The sequence below is a fragment of the Phlebotomus papatasi genome, chromosome 2 (genome assembly GCF_024763615.1).
Source record: "Phlebotomus papatasi isolate M1 chromosome 2, Ppap_2.1, whole genome shotgun sequence".
Taxonomy (NCBI): domain Eukaryota; kingdom Metazoa; phylum Arthropoda; class Insecta; order Diptera; family Psychodidae; genus Phlebotomus; species Phlebotomus papatasi.
Genome location: NC_077223.1, coordinates 57400411 through 57424241, shown reverse-complemented (window position 1 = coordinate 57424241; position 23831 = coordinate 57400411). Strand labels below are relative to the sequence as shown.

The window sequence follows — 23831 nt, the reverse complement described above, 5'->3', positions numbered from 1 at the left end:
ATATTTTCTTAACAATTTGGCTATGAAAAACGGTATTAAAATTATTAAACACAGATTTAACCGATTTGACGTAAGATAAGTGTGTTAAATTCCGGCCAGCTTGCAATTTCGGCCAGCTTACAATTTCGGCCACCTTTTTTGTTCCTAGAATTTCCATGAACTTTTAGATTTTACCTACTCTAGAGGTTATACAATGCAAAAGAATAACAAAAAATGTAACTTCGACAAACGAGATGACGTGAAAAAGGCATTGGAAGAATTCCCGAAGGGCCAGGAACTATGAGAATGAAGGTGGCCGAAATAGGGCACCAAAGCTATGTTTATATTTTTATTCGTTTTAAAATGTATTAAGAATGATTTTAGAGTAAATAAATACTGTAAACTCTTTACAAGGTTCCAAGCAATACTCTTTAGGAAGAAAGTATAAAAAAAACCAATTTGAATTTAAAATATTACATTTCAAACTTGAGACTTTGACGCTTGCATGCAACTATACCGAAATTTAGCACACTTTAAGTTTTCTTTAAATACACGTTTTTTTTTTTTTAAACTATAATAAAAGCTATGCAGTATTTATTGTAAATTTCTTGATTTATTATTTAAAAAAAAGCGTTTCCTTAAAAAAATATGCTCCAGTTTTATTCCATGCAATATTCGAAAACTTTAACTAATTATTTTTGAACTGTTTTAATCAATAAATAATTAAATTAACTAAGACGGAATTGAAGACAAAACAATAATATTCTACAATATAAAATGGGAAATGCGAGCATAAACAACTGCCAGATATTTTTAATGAGCGTGAAAAAGACAATTTATTAAGTCTAGCAATAAACTTTTGACGAATAAAATCAATATTCAAATGGAGGACTTTATTATAAAATAACGATTACATCTATTGAGACCGGTAATTGTTTTATATATTTAAATTTATGTTTTATTATCATTTTAATATTTATGTTTTATGTAGCGGTAATTGTATGAATTTAAAACCTGCAACAACATTAACAAGTAAGGTAAAATCTAAGACGAAAGCAAACTTGAATTGCACTGTAATATAGGCTTCAGATTGGAAGTTTAGCCAAGTAACCTATTTGGTTATTCAAAATCAAATATGGATCATATTTACCCTTAATACTAATGGCTCCGGCACACCTTTTAGATCAGGAAAATTTCATGAAGTCGAAATTCGCATGCCTTTCTTTCTCACATGCTTTGCATATGCCTATCTCATTATCTCGCACTCTTCTTCTTCTTTTAAACAACAAGGAATTCAGAAAATAAAAGATATCGAAATTTTTAGCCCTATTTTTGAAATATTTTCCTTGCAGAAGATAACAATTACTACCTACTTATTTTCCAAAATTGATTCACTGGTGAATATTTTCTAAATAATTTAGATTTTTTGAATACGAATCCGCTATCTATTTTAGAATTTCACAAAAGTTCTTTTCTCCAGAAATCCTTTTATTAAAAACGACCACTTGGGGTAAAAAGTAACAAAAGGTAGAGCAAAAAGTAACAAAAAGCGAAGCAATTTCTGATGTCTCACGGCGAAAAGAAACGTCATTATCATGTCTCGCCGCTTGTTGTTTTCATTGGTCAAACGATTTGCAGTCTTTTGTGTGTTTTTTCTAAAATAGCTTGAAAAGCGGTTTTCTCGTTTTCTCATTTTTCTCGCAGAGAAAACGGTGTTTTACAAAGGTGTAGATGAATAAATTTTCTATGAAAATATGTCCTCTTGGTATTTTTTCAAATTTACGGAAGCCCGTAATAAAGCGAATCAAAATATAATAATACCCGATGTCTGGTACTATTTGCCCCAGCATTTTTGAGAATAGTCACAAAATTACCTTTTATAAATTGTCCCGATAAACGTATTTCCTTACAAAATAGAGGAAAATTACTTTCACAAAGTTGTAGAGCGGTAAATTTCCTATAAAACTGCGCTAATTAGAAATTTTTGAAGCGCTCGAGTAGCTTGTAAAAAAATAAAATATCCGTTTTGTGACTTTTTACCCCAGTCTCCCCTATTATCACACGTAAAAGGCCTAAAAGTATAGGAATTTTAGCAAGTTTTCGAGATAAATTAAAAAAAAGGTTTTAAGCCGGTTTACAACCCTAGGTGGTGCTAAATACAGTAGACTCTCTCTCAATCGGGCATATGGGGCAAAATGTCATCCAAATTATCGATAGATTTGGGCGTCAAAGTCATTGTAAATTCCACAAAAAGCGCTCAATTATAAAGAATCACGATAATATAAGACGGACTACAGCGAATTTGAACAAATTTGCTTCAAAATGAAACGTGAAATTGTCAACAAAATTTGGCGCCCGATTGAAAAAGACCCGATTGAGCGAGAGTCGCGAGAGTCTACTGTACTTTCAATTGAAGTGTTCTTGCATAATTTACTGTACTATTTACCGGTTCAGAATCGATTTGAACCGATTTACAAATTAAAAAGATTGCTAAATATGGCTTAGGAGTAAATGCAATTGATTTTCAGGCAAAAGTTATTTATACACTGAGAGAAATCCGAAAAAGTTAAAATAACATTCCGGAAATGTTTATTTTACCCTGCAGTATTGATCCGAAATCGGTGTAAATATTACCCTTTTTAGGTGTATTGGGGGTTAAAGTTACCCTTTTTCATGTTAATTTTACCCTTAAAAAGGTGTGAAATTACATTAAAAATGTTGATATATTTTTACACCTAAAAAGTGTTAAAGTTATGAGGAAAAAAAGTTAATCGCATCCCCATTTTTTCTCAGTGTAGGTTTATAACCGGTTCATAATAGTTAAGTTCATAAATTAGTCAAAATGTCGCCCAATTTTATCCAAATCGACGGACAAGAACAGTTTACTCGACGCGATTTTCTACCCCCAAAATTAAATTCAATCGAATTTTCACGTATTCCTAGTTGCAAACCACCCAAGTTACATGCTTTTCGAGGTCACATGTAAAGAATCTCAACTACCATAAGCTTATCTTGGCTTATCACTGGTTATTTTACACTTTACTATTCTCAAGAGTTTCTACATAATCGACTTTTCTCTTTGTATAGGTAGGTTCTTGTAACGACTATTTGGTGGTTTTAGAACACTGCGTGGACTGGAGAAACCAGTCGAGACAGAAACCACCAGAAAGAAAAGTTGATAATGCAGAAGCACTTGAGAACAATAAAGTGCTAAAAAAAATGTTCAAGAAAGATTTCGGTTTTTCATTTCTTATTGAAATAGCAACTTCCTTTTCTATTTTCCTATTCTCGATTTATGATAGTGCTAATGATGATAAGGGAAATTTTGCTCTTGAACATTTTTTAGTACATTGCTGTTCCTATATGCTTCATCAAGACTATATACGGTGACTTTGAAACACGACGAAGACTAGCGAAAAGACGTGACAGAAACCACAAAGAAAGTCGATAACACAGAAACACATGATAACAGTCATGTGCTAAATAGGTGTGATTATGTAAGAATCATGGTGGTATTCCAATAAAAAAATGAGCATGTTTTTTTTTAGCACATTGCTGTTCTCAAGTACTAAAAAGACCATGACTGTTCCCACATGTTATTTCAATTAATGTCAGATGGCATTGTGATCGGGGGTGAAAGGTTGCTCGGCGGGAATATTCGAATTCGAATTTCGGTTGGGAAATCGAAATTCGAATTAATTTAATGTTTTCACTTTCATAGTATTTTCTACATTTTCTTTATCATGATTGATAAGATGTAAGGTTCTTCTCTCTACACAAAAACTTCATATTTTCCCCAAGTCTTGTCGTGTTTCAAAATTACCAAATAGTCATGACAGGAATCGACACAAAAGAAAAGTTAAACCGAAATCCGAATTTCGAATATTCCCTCCGAGCAAGCTTTCAGTCAGTGTGGAGTAACCTTGACAGGTCTCTGTTAGCTTGGTGGCGTGATATGCAGTTAGATGGCCGGGAGTTGACAATTTTAGCCTCAACTGCGGATTTTCCCAGGTTTTCCATGAGTTTTCCAGTGAGTTCTCAGTGTGAAAAGTCGGCGAGCAGCATTAATATTCTCTACTCATTATTTTCCTTGATATGACGTATGGGAACAGACAGGCATGGTCATTTTTAGTACTTGAGAACAGTAATGTGCTAAAAAAAACATGGTCACTTTTTCATTGGAATAGCACCATCACACATGTAAAAAAAAATCAGTAGAAAGATTTCATTGGAATAGGACCGTTAGCCTTAATACTCATTACTGCTTAGTATACTTACTGCTTGCTTTTAGGGATTAAAGCTGTCTATTGTCTCTTTCTATTTGCTAAGCAATTCTCGATATAGGGTAAGTGTGCCAAATTCCGGCCAGCTTGCAATTTCGGCCACCTTTTTTGTTCCTCGAATTTTCATGAACTTTTAGATCTTACGTACTCTAGAGATTATACAATGCAAAAGAATAACAAAAAATGTAGCTTCGACAAACGAGATGACGTGAAAAAGATACTAGAAGAATTCCTAAAGGACAAGGAAATATGAGAATGAAGGTGGCCGAAATAGGGTACCAAAGCTATGTCTATATTTTTTTCATTTTAAAATGTATTAAGAATGATTTTAGAGTAAATAAAGACGGTAAACTCTTTACAAGGTTCCAAGCAACACTCTTTCAGAAGAAAGAATAAAAAAATCAATTTGTATTTAAAATATTACATTTCAAACTTGAGACTTTGGCGCTTGCATGCAACTATGCCGAAATTTGGCACACTTACCCTAATCATAAAACATTGCTAAAGGAAAAATATATTTTTCATCAATGGACTTATAGAACCAGTGAACAGTTTCCTGGCGTCTTCTCCGGAAGGTTGATCGTAAATTCGGCGGCAAATATAGATAAACAGCATTTTTCATTCAAACATTTAATGCAAAACCAATTTTCAGAGCAAAAGCATTAAGAGTTCCAAATCTCCTTCCAAGTATTTTGTATCTCTTGGCAATCTTCCACATTTTTCTGACTGAGAAAGTCGTGCTGCACTTTGGATGATATATAAAAAGACAGTTATGTAAAACTACTCAAAAATTTATTTGTCAATATTTCTGCCTCTTGCAAATTCTTAACACAAAACAAATCATCGTGTTAATATTACTTCAACTAATTCAACATTTTTTTTATTATTTGATTTTATTTTTCCGCGAAAAGTGGAAGGAAACGTTCTAAAAATCTATCACACAGAGAAATATCATAAAGTTTAGAGAGGCTTCTGGGATTCTCCTCTCAAAGAAAGTGTTTTGTATTTGGCCACTTTGGCCATGGGAAAATGTGCGTGTGTGTCTGTATCTTGAGAAGTTTTTCTTTTCTTTTTATATCGATACCTGAGAATAAGAAAAGAACAACTCGCGAATGGCCAACTTTACAGGAGAGCGATTTAAAGCTGAGATTTGCATTTGCTAATAAATCAATTAATTTAACTTCACTTTTCTAATATTGTACATCAAACGAAAGGATTCTATAATAGCTATCTTAATTCCATAAAATTTTCACAAAATAATGTGTATTTTAATAACTAATACAATATTTTCCGAGTTGTAACATATTTTTCCTCAGCTGTCATATCAAAAACTCAGGATAAGACCCAAACAACTCGAGTTTTCCCACGCTGCCAAAAGACCCGGCTGGTCACGCATCACTTGTCAAAATTGTTTCGATATCATTCCCCATGCGCATCACTATCTATGTATACTAATCCATCGCGGCCATTGCTCTGAACCACCACGTGTTTTTAATCACTGTGACAGATTCATTGACAATTTCCCATTAGGTATAAACTATACCTATAAACACATTATCCTCATAGAAAATTCGATTAAATCGATATTTCGATTACCGCACTTTAAAGGGTTTTCTCGATGTACTGCCGACAGGAAAGCGAAGTACGCATGAAAAGCGTGAGAGGCGCTCGTCGTCCATTTTGTTCTTGGCGTAAAGCGCTCGCTTTGTATGACGCCAACAAAATCAGTAGCCATTTTTTAAGAGACATCCACGCAATAGTGCAACTTTAAAACCCGAGACAAAAAATCACGTAGATTACCAAGTTGGCATACTATGCTAGTTCAGATATTCTTAACAAAAAAGCAAATTTTTAATAGTTTTTCAATTCACAAGACTTCCACAGCAGTTCTAGGACTTATAAATTAATTTTTTAATATATATTTTCCTATTTTCTTGTGGTTTTTGTATAAATTTTCTGAAAATTGGCAGAAAATGCCAAAGTGATTTTTCACAGATTATCGTAACAAAAAGCTAATTTCCATTGAATTTTCTTTATCTAACAATTTGGTAAGGATTATACAACTAATATTCGTCTGTACAATTTTTAAATTCTCATTTGTAATTTGTGAATTTTAGATTTTTTTTTGTGAAATTCCAACAGGAATTCGGGAAAGAAGAACAACTCATAAAATGCATTTTCATCTTATTTTTCTTTACTATACCATTACAAGTCTAGTCCAGTTACACATTTGAGGTTACTGGCAATTTAAATGACAATGATTTTTATTAAACAAATCAAACAAAAATCATTGAATTGAACAAAGATTTCATTAAAAAATCAATTAATTGCATTTTCGTACACATGTGATTATAAGAACAAAAGTTCGATTGGTACGGGAAACCATTCAATGGATGACGTCCCCTTAAATAAAGAGAAGAAGAAGGTTCGATTAGCATTGATGGGTTTCTAACTCACGCGTGACAATTCCACACAGACTTCCCCCTGTGGGAACTGTAGTGAGGGGAGATGTCGATCAGTTGGTGTGTGTCTAGGATGAGGAACTGGAAGAGGAAGAAGAAGAAGAAGTGAAGTGTGGAATGGCGGCTAATTATCCGAAAGAACATGTAGAAGACTTTCATGTGAAAATTGATTAATAAAAAGATATGATTATCGAACCAAGAGGAAGTGTTTCAGTGAAGTAGGATTCCCAGGGCGGGTAACCATACCAACTATAGGTCTTATATTATTTTTTTTTTAATTTTCATTTTTTACATATTTCTTGTTATTATTTCAAACCAATTTTACAGTTAACAGTTTAAAGTTAACAGGTTATGAGCTCTCGCGCCAAGGAGAAGTTTGCTGCATAATAAATTAGCATTTTATCACTTTTATCCAGTTTTTGCAACACTTTACAATATTCGAGAACTTAAAAAAAATATCAAGATATTAGTAATATTTGATAAATAATAGCATAATAATAGATAATAATAGCATTTTACATCTATTTCGTATTCAATTTCCACTTTTTAGTTTTTGATCCATTTTTTTTAATTTTTTAGAAGATTTATTACCTATTATTAACTATATTAGTTATTAACTAGTTATTACCAATTTAAAGACTATACATATTTGCAGCCAAATAATAGCTTATCCATTGTCGTGAAATCAGCCGGGATACTTTTGACAAGCAAAATGATGACGTCACACGGTCGAGTTATGCGACTCTTATCCTGACTGAATTGAAAAATGAGTGAGATTTTGCTTTTTTTAGAAAAAGCACTATAACTTTGGGAATAATTTATTTTCCAGTATAATATTCACAGGGGAAGTAGAGGGTGTCAAGGAGTACCCGAAAAGCGAAAAAAACGAATTTCGCAAAAAATCGAGTTGTTCTTTTCTTATTCTCAGGTATCGATATATATTAAGAGGGGCACTTAAAAACTAATCTTTTCTGTGAGTTTTTTTTTTGTTTTGAGTCTACTATATAATAAACTATCGCAATTAAAAAAGGCCTAAAATGTATTAAATGCACTTCTGTCAATTACTTCAGAGTTAGTGTTTTTTTTTATCTGTAAAAAAAATATGTTAGGCACTTATATAACGTCGATTGTATCAACTGTTGTCGTATCTGCATTTTTTTGTCATCATTTGATGCAAGAGATGAAGCAAGGGGGAGATATTAGGGTTAGAAGTGGTGTACGGTTGAAAATGAAGTGCTTGGAAGTGCTTTGGGAGTGGAAGTGCCCGAATATAAAGTCTTTTCTGTCTAATTTCATATTTTTCAGACTACGCTACTTTTAGTTAAGATTTTTAATTCAAACGGCAATATAATTTGAAAAGATCTTTTTTGACATTTTACAAGTTTGGTTATGACAATGAAATGGAGCAAATATGCTCAAATTTATTACAGCTTAATTTGTGTTGTAATTTTTCCGAGGAAATATTCAACTGAATAATAGTTCTTTTTTAATTTTTACAGTTATTTCAAATTCATGTAGTTGCTCGCAAATAATGACATAGATATTGCAATTGACTTTGAATCAATTTGATATATATTTTTTTAATAATTTATCGTAATATGTATTGCATGATTGCATAAATTCGTTGGACTTTTTCGCAAATGTAGTTAAGGGGTATCCCATAGAATACATCCACCTCTTTTTGTTTACGTTTTTGCATATGCTGGAAAGGTTTTAGTGTATTACGTTTACGTCTCTTCAAAAATATTCTTCAAAAAGGTCGATTTGTGCTTTTGAGAACTTTTACAAAATGAGAAACGAAAAGGAACATTTGTAATATGTAATGTTAGCGTAATTTTGAATAAATCTAAGTGATGGACTTCCGTAAAAAAACAACATTTTGGAACTTTATTTAGATCGTGTCCTTGCTTTAAAGATGATTAAAAGTGACTTTGAAAATTTCGAAATAGGGATTTATTCTTCGAAATATCAATTCCATTTTAAACGGTCTCTAATATTGATGGCTATATTGTGAGCATCCTAATGGAAGAAATTTTTTCGATAACAATGGGAGAGATTATTAAAATGTTGGAAAATAATTTTGGAAAAATTTCTCCAATACAACAATAACGGAAAAGGTCCTGCAAAAAAATAGGCAATCTTGTTACAAAAGTTAATTAGTAATCACTAAAAACCATTCCCAAGAGTACAAAATGTTTCAATTTTAAAGAATTTTGAAACCGGGGAGAGAATCAAGCTTAATAAAATGTGAAGATACGTATGAAGTGTTGAATTCGTTGTTGCACTCGTGCTTTTTGATTCTTACAGACTTTCCAGCACAGCATCAACAATTGCAAACGACAATTCATTTTTTTAGAGACCCTATTTTCCAAAAGTAGGTCCACTGGTCTCTTAGGAAAATCGTCAGTTAAATCAGCATTTATGGTAACTTCCTTTTGACAACTTTTCAGGAGACGAAACTTTCAGTTCAGCTTTATTTTTCTTAAAAATGAGCCCCGAATGCGATACTTTTGAGTCGAAATAATAAAAGTGCCACTAATAAACTGTAGGTTAACTCGAGAAAATATTTATAAAATGATTTTAAAGGTGAGATATTGAGATATATCGTCAGTTGCGGCTACCTCTGTCGTATCTGCATTTGTTTTGTATCTGCATTCGGAGCAACTACAATACAGACAACCCCTCTTGCGTGAAATGCTGACACAAAAGAAATGCAGATACGACAGAGGTAGCCGCAACCGACGATATGTTAGAAGAAACACAATAATATTTTATCGTAACTTCCATCATTTATAAAGCCGTAATTTCCAATGTATGGAGATTCTGAAAGTTACGACAATTTTCTAAAATGCATTATATCAATTTGAATTATTCTAGTGATAATAAGCGCCTTTATTTGACTAAATTAGTCAATTAAACCGTTATCCCTGTCACTAAGTTTTTATTTCGTAACTTTTATTGAATAAATTTTGCGCGCCATGTCGCTTGTTTTGTTTTGAATTAATGACAGATGGGTAGGGATTTTTTCTCACTTTTTTCTCACAAATATTGAATTAAAATTATTTATTGTTGCATTATTCGCACTGTCTTTGGATATTTGGAAGAGTTTGTGAACGTTTTAATTATAAATATTACATTTTTGCTGCAAATTACAAGCCACGCAAACGAGCAAAAGAAATTACGGCAAATGTAGAGAAGATTTTGCATGAAAGTTTATCGTAAGTTCCCCAAAAATGGAAGTTACGACAAATTCTGATAATTTTTTCTTAATTAAGGGCACTTACGATAACTTTTATTTAAAATAATTTTTATTGGGCTTATAGAAGTTTCTTTTTCTCAAGTGCGTTTAATAAACAAAATTACGCTGATTCCAAATATGTATATAACCATTGTATTTAAATCCAAAGACAATGATATAACTCAAAATCGCAAAAATTAAGTTACGACAAATGCTGATTTAACTGACGAAATACAAAATATGTTGATACCCCTTCGTAAAACAAAGATAATATTAAATTACTGAAAGTATGCAATAATGTCGCTAGAAATTCAAAATATAAGCAAAATGTTAGAAATATGCGGAATAATAAATTTCTTGAGATATTTTTTTTTAAATGTTTTCCTAATTAGATTTCTCATAAGATTATATAAATTATTGATTAGTAAGTGTAAGAAGTGCATGAAGTGCTAAAAGTATTGCAGAATTTTTGAGTGTTGCGAAATTTTGGAAGTGCGCACGGCTATTCCATGCAAATTGTGGAAGTGCCTGGAAGTGGTGTACACATTTTTACCCCAATATCTCCCCCTTCACTGAGAGAAATCCGAAAAAGTTAAAATAACATTCTGGAAATGTTAATTTTACCCTGCAGTATTGATCCGAAATCGGTGTAAATATTACCCTTTTTAGGTGTATTAGGGGTTAAAGTTACCCCTTTTTCATGTTAATTCTACCCTTAATAAGGTGTAAAATCAACATTAAAAAATGTTGATATATTTTTACACCTATAGTGTTAAAATTATGAAGAAAAAAGTTAATCGAACCCCCTTTTTTCTCAGTGTTGAGATGAAGTTTATCGCTTGCATCAAATGCAGATACGACAACGGTTGATGCAATTGACGATAAATCTAGGTCACTTTACGGATCGATGGTTTTTTTTTGATTTTGTTTTTTTTCTTACTCAAAGAACTCCCGGAAACGTTCCTTGAGGGTCTTGGTTTTTTTGCCAAATGGACTGAGACCTCCGAGATTCTGAACCATTTTCCTTCGATCACCTTGACCCTTTTCCAATAGGCGAGCCTCGAAAATTTTGTAGAATTTTTGATGACCACTTGCCAAACGCATTTTGACAAAATTGTGAAACATGGCTGTCTCCACGAACCATTCCAGGAAGATCTGAACAGATGGATTTGGGTGGGAATTGATGAGTTTTTCCTTGTTGAAGGGCACTTCGGGCAAAAAATGTTCAAAGATCTCAATGAAGAATCTCAAAAAAGCTTCAGCAATTAAGACACTGAGAAGAAATTTGTCCTCATTGAGGGCATTGTACATCTCCAGGGAAACTAGCAGAGAATTTCTGAGTTTGGCAGGAATGAGTGTCATCTCATCTCCGCAACACTGGGTCATTCTTTTGGCATCGAGATTGACAACAATTCCATCATCAATCACCATCTCATCCACTTCGCAAACACTGCCCACGAGAATGGGAAAGGGAGCCTGACAGATCTCCAGAAGTCGATGGGGTACCACTGTAATGAGGGTATATTGCCACTGGAAGGGATAGAGAATTTCTGCCAGAGCCAGAATGCACGAAGCCACCAGGGAAATACTCTCACTGAATAGCACCACTTTCCTTTCCAGCAAAAGTGTCCCGAAGACATGGAGAAGTAGTTCAGAGCCCAGAGTTCGATGGAGGAGCCAGAGATCACTACTTTCGAGACGTACATCCGACGGACGCCTCAGGAAGACCATGTCTGTATTGAGGAAACTCGCTGTTGAGATACACGAGAAATCCTGTGAGATTCCATGATTTTTCTGAACAGAATTATTATTGGCAGGCGTGGAGAGTTTGAGGTTCAACACCTGCCCAGGTGGAGGAAGTTTCAGCTCCATCAAATCCTGCAGCATCCTCGTAAATTGAGATTTTGTCTGTCCATGGCGTGATTCAATCTCTTTAAGGAGTTTAAAATAGAAACCAGGAGCTTTAGTATCCGTTAGAAGACAATAAGCCATTGGCAGGAGAATTTCACTGTTTTCCGGCAAAATCCGTCGACAGTAGCCATACAATCTCTCTCCATCATCATTTGTCAGGATCAATGAATAATCCTGGCCATCCCTTGTCCTCCTCTCGCTCTGCTTAGCCCCACAGGGAAATACCAATTGCTCAACATTCCGAGGAATCACTGAGTCTGGCGGGAAGTGACTCTTAATGTGGGCAGTATTTGTGATTGAATTAAACTCTACCAAAAGGCACATCCTGAAGAGATCTGGAATCTGACTGGTGAATTTTTGACTTGAATCAACAGATTCCCTTCGATGGAGCGTTCCATAGAGCGTTGATGTCCTCCTAACGTATTCCCGTCGCTTCTCCGTGCAAGATCTCGACAGATTTGTACTTGGTTCCTTTCTCGTACCACTAATCCTCTCGGTGGAATCACCTTCCGGCGGCAGGAGAGTTATATTGGCATCAGACACGGATTTATCAAAAGCCACAGTCACAATTTCCCCCACCTAAAAGAGAAATAATAAAAAAAAAATATACAGTGGTAGAAATAAGTATAATTCCACCCCATTACCCTCCTTAACCCTTTTAGGACGATTGGGTCACCCGTGACCCATAGAGAAAATAATTTTTCCTGGCTACCTGAAGTTATTTCTTTCTAATGTTTTTACCAAATCACAAAGTAGAAAGATGTAGGAATCTAGGATATTTTTTGCAAATCTCCAACTATTTGCTATATACAAAATATTTGAGCTCAAAAATAACGAATTTTCAAATTTTCACGTTGGTCCCTGAATTTTAATATTTTTAATATGTCTATTTTTTTTTAAGCAAAAACCTCTTGGGACTAGAAACTATAATAATTATACATAATATTTCTCAACAAAGTAAAAATTATAGTTTATTGCTATTTTCAAGAAAGCTTCATAATTTTCATGGGTCATATATGACCCAATCGTCCCTAAAGGTAAAAAACACCGAATCTGTCTCTAGTGGATTTTCGCAACGTCTTTAAAACAGTAACGACCAATCTGAAAGCCATTATAGCAACAATTGGCGCGAAAGAATTCTAGAGCCTAGCAATGTGCGGCTTCCAGGAAAACTTGCTATCTATGACCACACCCAAGTAAGTAACCTCATCGGTGAAAGGGATATTGATGCAACCATCACCGTAATTCGAAACACACAAGGGCGAGTGACAAATTAAAGTTTCATCATTGTCACACGATGTGGGCAGAAAAAAACGGATAGCTCTCGATTTATTGCTTAGAATAAGGGAATGATTGTCCAATTACAGGCCTCAATTCTGAGCCCAAGATCAAGATCAAGAAAATTTCAAGATTTTAGTATTCTGAAATCAAAAAATCAAGATCAAGATGTCAAATCTGTCAAATGTCTTGGAATCTTGAAATCCAAGACACAAACCGTGTGGATATCAAGATTTGCAATTCTGGAACCAATATTTCAAGATTTCAAGACGTCAAATTTCTTGTTTTCTTGAAATAATTCCAAGAACCTCTTGGAGGTGCTTGGAATTTTCAAGATACTAACAATTTGAAGAGTTTCACGCGGAAATTGTTTTTGATGAGGAATATTTCTATAAGAGATGATACAAAAAGAGAAAATGATTATGAAAAATGCTATATTTGATCTTGTAATTTAATCGTAATGGTATACATATTTCTAGATGTACGTTTCGAAGTACAACACCCTGAGAATACCTGCAAGAGAATAACATCTTGAATAAGCATTTTCGAGTTTATCACATGTCACAAGTTTTGTTTGCACTTCTTTTATTCCCTATTATGGACTGTAATATATTTAATACAACATAAAATTAATTTTTCTAATTTATACGGCGAAATTTCAACAAATTTGGCAAAGAAATGAAGATATTTGTCAGGTGACGTGTCGTTAAGTGTGGAAAATCTTGAAATCTTGGTTCTTAGCTAAGACATTTTAAGTTCCATTAATGTTTCGCGTCAGAATATGAAATCTTGATCTTGGAAATATTTGACAGCTTGAAATTTTGATCTTGATCTTGGGCTCAGAATTGAGGCCATAGTCTAATCAATTTGATGTCATCGTGCATTTTAATATTGACTTCGTTCCAAGAATCACCCCTGAATATTAAAACCAAATCGTCTGCATAAGCTAGAAGTCTACAATTAGGGTTAAGTTGCAACAAGCCATTTAGGTAAATTAAGAATAGTAGGGGTCCCAAAACTGTACCCTAGCGAACACCATGCTCCAAGGCTCCAAAATTACTCATAGTGCCATTTACACGTACAGACTGTGTTCTGCCAGAGAGATAGGACTTAAAAATATCAAACCCAATCCCATTAATTCCCAGCAACGAAAGTATAATTAGCAACTTAGAATGGTTAACCGTATCAAAAGCCTTTGTAAGGTCAAGAAATACCCCACAAACGCATTTGCCTTCATTAGCGCTATTACTAATTTCTGTGACTAGTGTCGTTATCGCATTCTCCGTGCATTTCCCAGCAGTAAAACCAAATTGGTCTTCACTAAAATATTGCTTACTGTATAAAAAGTACTCCAGATGGGATTTTAGCAGCTTTTCAATTATTTTAGAAAAGACAAACAAGAGAGAAATAGGGCGATAATTATTAGGATCAGTCTTGGGACCTTTTTTTATGAACAGGGATAACTATTGCAATCTTAAGGCAATCCGGAAAAGTTCCACTTTCAAAACACCTATTGATTAAAACGGTTAAAACATCAACGATATTGAAAGCAATTTTTTCATGCAGTCAGAGCAGATGGAATCGTAGTACTTAGACTTGCCATTCTTTAAGCCATGAATAGTCTTAAGGACTTCAAAAGTAGTAACGGTAAAAATAAAAAAAAGTTCACAGATGAGTACACAGAAGGAATTTCCGTATCAAATGAGGAGCCAGAGCGAGTGATCATTCTATCAACAAGATCCCCAGGAGTATCTATAAAGAAACTATTAAAACGGTTACCAATATCCGTGGCAGATGTTAAGACATTACCAGACTGAATAATTTTATCAATGCCAGTAGATGAATTAGATTCTCTACCAGTAAGCTCATTTATGAGTTTCCATTGCGCTCTACCATCCCCCTGGCCGCCCTAAATTTCCCATTGTAATAAATACTTTTCTCTTCTTTGACTCTTGCTGCCACTAATTTACACATTTTAGAATGAATGTAAAATTTTATGAAATGGAATTTAATTTATTAAAGTTGAAAAAAAAATATTGAAAGATATTAACCTTAAATTGGTCAAAAATAAATACCTTAGCGGTAAATTTATTGAGTGGAATTATATATATTTCCAGCCTAAAAAACAAAATTCTATTATAAATTCTAATAATACTTATAATAAAAAATTACAATGTCGATTTTTTATGTTGGCATGAACGGACGTTAAGATCCACGTATGACTTTTTTTCGAGACTTCTTTTTTTGTTGAGTTTCTTTAAGGGTAATGGGGTGGAATTATACTTATTTCCACCACTGTATATATGGAGAAAGTTCAGTGAACCGTAAACACTTCACTTTCAATCGGAAAGTATTTGAGGAACTCTAACTCTCCGGCAAAGAGAGTGCGTACCTCTTCTAGAAGAAGAAGAAGAAGAGGCAGAAAGAAAATAACAAGTGCAGGCCAATTTATTACATATGCAGAGCACAACTGCAATACTTCCGGCCACCATGAGAAAAAAAAAACCCAAACACACATTCAAACATTAAAACGAAAGAGGAATCAAAGACAATCGATTCAAGGTTCTCTTCGACCAAAGTTGTAATGGTATTCAAAGAGTTCTGGGGCGAAAAAACTACCGTGACTCCCAAAAAAAAAACACAAGCTGGTGGTTCTCTTTTCCTCTGTGGCCTGAACGAAATCAAGGGAACAATCAGAACCTTGACTTCTACCTCTTTTACAGTCCAACTTGCTGATCTTTTACCTCGAACGTGGGAATTTTTTTTTGAGCAAAAACTCGTGTAACTTTCAAATAAATGAACTAAATTAAATTTTCTCATATTCATACGAATTTAACATTATCTCATTCCTTTGAATGTTTCAATACTAGGTTAGATTGAAATGTGAGGTTATACTAAGCTTAACCTCAAAAATCATAATAATTCTAGGTTAAACATTTTGTATTTGAATTGAATCACCAAAAAACTCTCTGAGTATCTTGTTCATTATTTTATTTTAGTATTTCTGAAAAAGATACAACCTCTTATTTTCTTAATTTGGAAATAAAATTGTTTAAGTTGTTATAGAACGAAAAACTAAGGGCCTTGACAGACCTGAGGATTAGACGAGAGACAGCTTAGCGTAATTGTATTAGAAATAATGGTCAAATTATATTTCCATCATTTTCCACTAAGTCGTCTCTCGGCTTAAGACGTAAGTGTGTCTAGGACATAGGGTTCATTGATCCTACTACCCACTGTTCTACACACTGCGTATTACAATGATTATCATTTTTAATGTAACAAGTGTAAAACGATTGACAGTTATGTTTACAGAATTTATCGTAACTGAGTTTATTTTTCAAATTAAGTAACACGACAAACACAAAATTAATCCAATTTCAATTGATAATCGTTGTAAAATTGGATTATCGACTAAAAGTGATTTTTTTGCTACGATGATCGTTGGTAATGTTACTACGATAATCGTGTTACTCTCATTCAATTCAAATGATAATCGTAGTAGTTTCAAAGTGAAAGTTACTACGATTATCATTGTATTTTTGAGAATTCAACTACCGTCGTTGCGGGTGACTTTGTACGTTTTTTCGTTGGTTTTCAACTTTAGGGGAGACTGTAAAAGTCACAAATTGAAAATTTGAAAATTCAATTTTCAAAAATCAAATAAAATAGTTTAAAATTAATAAAACAGTGAGAATCCCCGGGAAAGAGTTAGAGTGAATGTGGCGATGCATAAAATTAGTCAAACGTTAGACGTTTTTCAAATACTTAAAAGTTTCTAAATTGACCCACTGAAGAAGACCCATACCAAGGGTTGAAAGCTTTGAAGAAAAAGAAGATTCTTTTAATTTGAAAGAGGAATACCCTTCTGACGAACACCGGGAGAATTGAGAGCGTAAAGTTCCCCGTCAGACTCCAAAAGAAAGAAAAAAAAGTATATTGAAATCGCTATTTTTCGCAATTCGTGAAATAAATGAGCCGCAGAGTTCTTTGTATTTTTACTGCGGCTACTTGTAGAGTCGAAAAATAATAATTATTCTTTTTGGATTTACGATTTTGAAAACTTTTTAGAGTGATATTTTAAGCACGTGCATCGAATCCAATATTTCTTACCAAATATACTAAGTGTCATCAAATTTTTATCAAGCAAAAAATACCTTATTGGATAAATTATTTATCTATTGAATATTTAATTACACTTGTGTAATACATAAAATTTGTATTTAGTTAATTAATATATCATTTTATATTATTTTTATATAAAAATGAGGCATGGCGAAAAGTGGTTATCTTCTGGAATTGATTTTACCACCTGTCGCCATCTATTTTTAATAGGTGACGCTAACTTCACTTCGGAGATTATCAGTTGTCAAATTTGCATTGTTTACTTTCTGCAATAGACCTATAATTTGATTTCTCAAATAAAAGTGAAGGAAAATCGTTTAAAATGAGTAATAATAAGGTGATCATGAGGAAAAAGAAATGCTGAATGCATTCTATTTATAAAATTGCCTAAAATAATCGAGTTTGGACCTTTCCAAGTGGGTGGCGAGAAGTGGTTACAAAACTGGCGAAAAGTGGTGAAAATTGGCGACGAAGTGGGTATTTTTGCATTGTTAATAAAAATCAGGCTTTTTAAGTAGTCCAGCGTTAAATTCTAGGACTATTTTTTCACTAATCTAGAGCCAATACATCTAGGGTAGAGTCAGTACTTTTCGCCACCATTAAGCTTTAGGGGCCTCGTAAGGTGTGATATTTTTGTCAGACTAAAATGAATTTTTGTATAAAGATACTTTGAAGCAATATCTATCTATATATCTAGGATACGTCTCGAGAATTTTAGAGAATCTCATTGAAAAATATGCATTTTCCCCAATTATGCTTGTTTCAGTACTTTTCGCCACCTGTTTTAAAACGAATTTCAATTAATTAAGAGGCGTAATAACGTATTGGGATATTAGAACAGAACATTATTATGAGTGTTGAAATGCTACTTATTCTTAAATACCTTAAATTAGTTGTTTTATATTAGGTGGCGAAAAAGTGCTTACATGGCGAAAAGGGCTGACTCTACCCTAAGTAGTTTTGTGTCAAATTTGAGTTATCTTGTAATAAAAGTTCAAAAGTTATAATAAAATTAATTCCTCTTTTTCCTAAACATGGCGATAAGTGGTTACTCCACCCTACAGCGTCTCTCTCTCGTGATGGTTTTATAAACTTGGATATTCAAGTTTATTTCATGTCAAAAGGATACAATTTCCTAATACTAAGACTAGTTCTAGAAAATTATCAAAAATCTGAAGGCCTTTCACTGAGAGAAATCAGAAAAAGTTAAAATAACTTTCCGGAAATGTTAATCTTACCCTGCAGTATTGATCCTAAAACGGTGTAAATATTACCCTTTTTAGGTGTATTAGGGGTTAAAGTTACCCTTCTTTCATGTTGATTTTACCCTTAAAAGGTGTAAAATTAATATTAAAAAATGTTGATATATTTTTACACTCAAAAAGTGTTAAAGTTATGACGAAAAAAAGTTAATCGCAGCCTCTTTTTTTTTCTCAGTATTGAACTATTTCTTTATGAAGAATTATATTGATTCAGTATATTTGGAATTAGGGGAAAGTGGGGCACTTTTGAAGGTGGGGTACCTTTGAAATTGGGATTTTTCACCTATTTTTAAATAAAATTGAGCCTTATCGTGATATAATTTATCTGCACAAACAGATTGAGAAGCTAAATTACATTATGATATGGTTTAGTCCCACTTAAACATAGGAGAAAAATCCCAATTTCAAAGGTGCCCCACTTCCCCCTATAGGGTTACCTAAGTCCCAAAAAACTGCAAAATTGGTTTTGCCTGGATTACAGGGGCAAAACCGAAATAAAATCAAAATAAGCTTTTTTTTGGTATATTATTTACACCGATTATGCCCAAACGAAAAGAAAAGTCGCATGGTAACTTAAGCACAAAATCATTGTTTATTTATTGGTTTTTAATTTGGAATATATAGAGGGAATGATTTTTTACTCTTTAGTGAATTCTCCCAATTTATCAGATACAAATTTCAGAGTATCTATTTGGAATTGATCTATCTGATCCTTGGTCAACTTGGCCCTCTTGACTTTGGTGGCTAAGAATGCCATGAAGGACTCCGTCTCATCTTCAATTAATATTTCCAGATCTTTGGCAAAAATATCATTGGAATCTTCCTCAAAGTCCAACCGCTGTCTCTTTGCAGGTGTGACTTCCTCTTTAACCACGGGCACTGCGGAAATTCCTTCAGGTTCTGGACTTGATGACTCAAAGGGTGACATTGTGAAAACATCTTCCTGTGCTTTTTCTTCTTCCTTGGGCTCCATCTCTACGTAGTCATCATCTTCACCTGAATTCCTCACACCAATGTGATTGGCCAGGAAGGACATCTGCTCATAATGTGCCCAGTAAATTTTTTCAGGTACCCGTCCAGCATTCTCTGCATTCTTCACTTCCCTTAAGTACCGACGGAAGGTATCCCTGAGTGATCTATATCTCTTCTTAACTTGTTTTACCGTTGTTCCGAGATGTTCGGCAATCTCAGCCCATACTCTACCATTTAGCTTCTTACTGCGATATGCCCTGCAAGCCTTGTCCCAGAGCATTGGATGGATTTTCACGTAATTTATCAATCGATCGTTCAATTCCGCATCCATTTCTTTTTCTTTTAACACAAAAGCCTGACAAGCACTTTCACGATACGATACGACGCGATGCGATTTTGATAAAACGTCCGACAGAGTGCGATTTTTGACAGCAAAGCACTAAATTTTAATCTTTTTTTTTCTTTTCAAATAAAAACGGTTTTACAAAATATTTCACTAAATCAAGCATTCCAAGGCCAAACAATTTTTTCCTATTGGACTTAAATTTTTCTAATCGCCAAAACAAAATGCTGATTAGGATTTTGGGACTTAAGATTAATGAGGAAACTCAAGATAAATTTACCTTATCAATAAAATACGACGATGCTTGACCTAATCTTTGCTATTCGCATTTAGAAAACTTTTCAAAAAGAAAATTAGCTCATGACTCACCTGGTCATAGATCTTCTCAAAAGATCCCTCTTCCTGGAGTCCTGTGACGTCTGTACAGAGATAGTGTAGTTCAGGCTTTGTCGGAGACTCCCGGAATTCCCTGCTACTGGCTGTGGAGGCTGTTGAAGACTCTGTGCCCTCAGAGTGACTCCTTAGGTGTTCAAAGGGCTCCATGTAGATGTGTTCAGTCGCTGGTGAGTTCCTGGTACGTGTGATAAGTCCAGAAGCTTCAAAAGTCCTTGGGGGCTTCTTTGGAGGTGGCCCCTTGGGCAGTGGGTGCTTCAGAGCTCTCAGAACTGTGTCACTGTGCTCCAAGCGAGACTCCGCAGACACCCCAGGCACAGGAAATGAGGATATCCTACTCCTAGCTTGGAGTTTTTCCCGGAAAGCCGGACTCCTTTTGATCCTCTTGGAAGCACTTTCACTTCCACTCAATTTTTCTGCACTGTCCACCCGCCTGAGGGTGAAGGCGGTGGCTGAACGCTGGAGTAGGGGTCTTTGACCACCCTTCGGGGCTACCTTGGGGATGGTTTGGCGACTCTGGTGCTCCTCCTTCAGCAAATTCTCAAACTTTGTACACATCAACTGAACCCTCGTTGTACCCACTTGTCCGGACATCCTCCCACGTACTTTTTCACATCTTCCACCGGGCAGACTCTTTAGCACTGGTACACACTGATTTTTAATGTTCACCACACACTTTTTCTCACATTTTAGGGCACTTTTCCTGGGCGAGAGATTGTTTGCTTGTTGAGTGCGGAACTAGTTTTTTTTTCGCTACCTGTTTGGCAGTACAGCGCCAACTGACGGAAAAAAACACAAAACTGCGTTATCTTCTTCTTCTTCATACATTTTCACAGCTGTCGGAATGTTTTCACTACGAGATTTTTCAAAAGTGCCCCATTTATCCCAGAAAATCAGTGTGATTGTCTTGAATAGCACTCTCAGATGTAGCACCAGTAGCCGGAGTCTCCAATATCTCAGTTATGGTAAGAATTTGCACCATGGATTTTTATTGAAAATTGATTTGAAATAAAATGTTGGGTTATGTTTACAGATCGAGATCCTGCCCCAGAGTTTTTCAATGGAAAAATCCAAAAATTGCTAAAATCCCTGACAAGATTGGACCTAGATAAGGTGTACAGGAGACGAACTGTAAGTAGAAATGCTGTTGAGTACAAATTCATGACAACAGAGCAGGTGCAGCAAGAGATTGAAAATAGTCTCCGGAAAGCCAGGAAGTTGCTCCAAATGCCGCCTGTTGTACAGATGAGAGATCCGGAATATAGAGTATTGTCAAAGGACGAAGGTTTGGCCAACTATACAGACTCTGATATAATTTTCACGGATATTTCGCACGGTTTGAGTGATTTTGAACGAAAAATCGTTATCCGGAAAGTTGATGGGACTCTAGAGACGGCTCCACAGGATGTCAGGAAGCGCTTGAATCAGATTTACTTTCCCACAGAGGGCCGAAAGATCCGTACGCCGAAGATGTTTGAGCCTGAGTATCTCAAAAGGTGTCTGGAAGAGCAAAAGTACGAATTCATCCTGGACAGACTCACAGTTCAGTATGAACCGTACGAGAAAGAATTCCACGATATATCAAGTCAGGTGTATCTGCATGTGAATGAGTCTAAGGAGTTCCATCAACTTCGATCAACGAGACATTTTGGTCCAATGGCATTTTTCTTGGCATGGCATCGAATTACAGATAATCTTCTTTTTGATACGATTAAGAGGGACTTTTTGCTAAATGGAGTTGAGATCATTGAACTTCAGTGTCTCTTGAACAATGTTCAACTCCCGGCTGAGGCATTATTTGAGCAGCTTAGGAGATTGAGTGGACAGAATGAGAGGAAACTCACTCATTTGTCGGTGGAGGGAGGAAGCAATGAACAATCCCTGAAGCGTCAAATTGAGAGCAAATTGGGCAAGTCAGAGGAAGATCTGGAGGTGGATTCTGTGTGCCTGGAGATTCTCAAGGAGTTTGTCAAGAGTCATTCGCAAAAGAAGGCACAACTTGAGCTGGCACTCCAAACGCACGAAGAGGCCATTAGAGAAAAGAAGCGCATTCTCAATGGACTCAAAACCGCCCACGGAATTAATTAGCTCAAGTCAGAGGTCGCATTTGTGAAGAATTAGTGTATTTTGCAAATTACAGAGAAATAAACAATCTCCCCATTTTACTATCATTTTGTTTTTAGATATGAAAATGGCAAGGGGGAGATATTAGGATGAAAATGTGTACACCACGTCCAGACACTTCCACAATTTGTATGAAGAAGTCCTTTACACTTCCAGTGTTTCGAAAGACTCCCGAAAATACTGCAATACTTCCAGCACTTCTTGCACTCCCATGTACTTCTCATACTTAGGAATCAATAATTTGTTTAATATCATGAAAAATCTAATTAAGAAAATTCTTAAGAAATTTATTTTTACATATATTTTCTTTTAATATTTTTCTTATATTTTGAATTTCTAGCAGCAGATATTCTTGCATACTAAGGATATTTTAATATTATCTGTGTTTTACGACCAACAGAATTTCTTTCTATGGATTTTCTAATGGCCTCTACACACTAGGAAAAAACATGTCCATATTTTAGTGTTATTCCTACACAATCGTAGGCAATTTTCTTCAATATGGACATAAATTTCTCTAGCCGTAGAGGCCATAACAGACCAGTGAAGCTACTTGTGGAAAAGAGGTCTCAAAAAATGTATTGTCGTTTCTAATTTATTGAAACTGTTTTAGAATGTCTGGATACTAAAAGTACCAGTGCAACAACTAACTTAGCACTTCAGAAGTACAGTATTGGCCAAAAATTTCTTGACAAAGTTATATTCGAGAAATCAGGTGGAAAAATGATTTTTAAAATTTTTCTTTTTGCAAATAAGTTGCCTGTAATCCATAAATATTATTTATATATTCCAAAACAATTATTTTATTTAAGATCATATCAAAAATAATTCTTTTCCAAAACTTGATCATAATTATCGGCTAAAAGTTTCTTGTCACATTTGAAAAAGTGACTTAAGTTACTTTAAAAATAGATCATCCGACAGGATAGCGGTCAAGTCAAATCAGTGAAGTTTTTAGGGTTATTCTCAGAAGTAGAACACCATGCATCACCACGCTCTTATTTCACTCCTGTTAACCCCAAAAACCACATACCCGTTCAACCACAGCACAGGATCCAGCAAATCCTCTACTCTGGAATTGAATAGAGAAGTCTTTCATTAAAGTTTCCACCAAAAAATACCGTAATAACCCGTTATACAATTTCTACAGTTCCCTTTATTCCTTTCAGTGAAAAGATGTGGCACCTATGTATCAAGCTTTTTTTTTACTCTTTCCGAACCACAACATATCCAGCGAACGAATTTCAGTAAAACTCACTTTATTGTAAGTCTTAGTGGTCAAATATGATACTTTTGTAGAGAAAGAATTTTTTCCGCCTCTGGGAAATTGGAAAACTCAAGGGTACTGTCGTCCCCAAAAGAACGCAAAGGATACAAACTGGAATTTTCCAAAAGCCAATAATATCAATTTTGGAAATTATTTTTGCGTGTCGAATGACTCCTTTACAAGGTTGATCGCTA

General features: G+C 34.6%; 3 protein-coding genes across 6 annotated transcripts; 1 reads left to right on the top strand and 2 right to left on the bottom strand.

Moving 5' to 3' along the window:
- Positions 1–5016: 5016 nt before the first annotated feature.
- Positions 5017–21027, bottom strand: LOC129801866 (DENN domain-containing protein 2B-like). Of its 4 annotated transcripts, XM_055847257.1 has the most exons (4): positions 20223–21027; positions 10903–12452; positions 7663–7756; positions 5017–5340 (listed from the first exon to the last, which is right to left on the bottom strand). In XM_055847257.1, exons 1-3 carry the CDS (start codon positions 20838–20840, stop codon positions 7666–7668), a joined length of 2259 nt encoding a protein of 752 aa, XP_055703232.1. In that variant the 5' UTR covers positions 20841–21027; the 3' UTR covers positions 5017–5340; positions 7663–7665. The 4 variants fall into 4 exon arrangements, with proteins under 4 accessions (XP_055703232.1, XP_055703235.1, XP_055703233.1 ...); XM_055847260.1 differs by lacking the exon at positions 5017–5340 and having other exon boundaries at positions 7659–7813; XM_055847258.1 differs by lacking the exon at positions 5017–5340 and having other exon boundaries at positions 7659–7756.
- On the bottom strand, positions 19108–19999 carry LOC129801869 (transcription factor Adf-1-like). The gene has a single exon (XM_055847264.1). The coding sequence runs from the start codon at positions 19839–19841 to the stop codon at positions 19176–19178; it is 666 nt and encodes a 221-aa protein (XP_055703239.1). The 5' UTR covers positions 19842–19999; the 3' UTR covers positions 19108–19175.
- LOC129801868 (28S ribosomal protein S22, mitochondrial) lies at positions 19542–22417 on the top strand. Its single transcript, XM_055847263.1, has 3 exons — positions 19542–19606; positions 20940–21211; positions 21280–22417. The coding sequence occupies exons 2-3, from the start codon at positions 21091–21093 to the stop codon at positions 22332–22334; spliced, it is 1176 nt and encodes a 391-aa protein (XP_055703238.1). The 5' UTR covers positions 19542–19606; positions 20940–21090; the 3' UTR covers positions 22335–22417.
- Positions 22418–23831: the final 1414 nt, after the last annotated feature.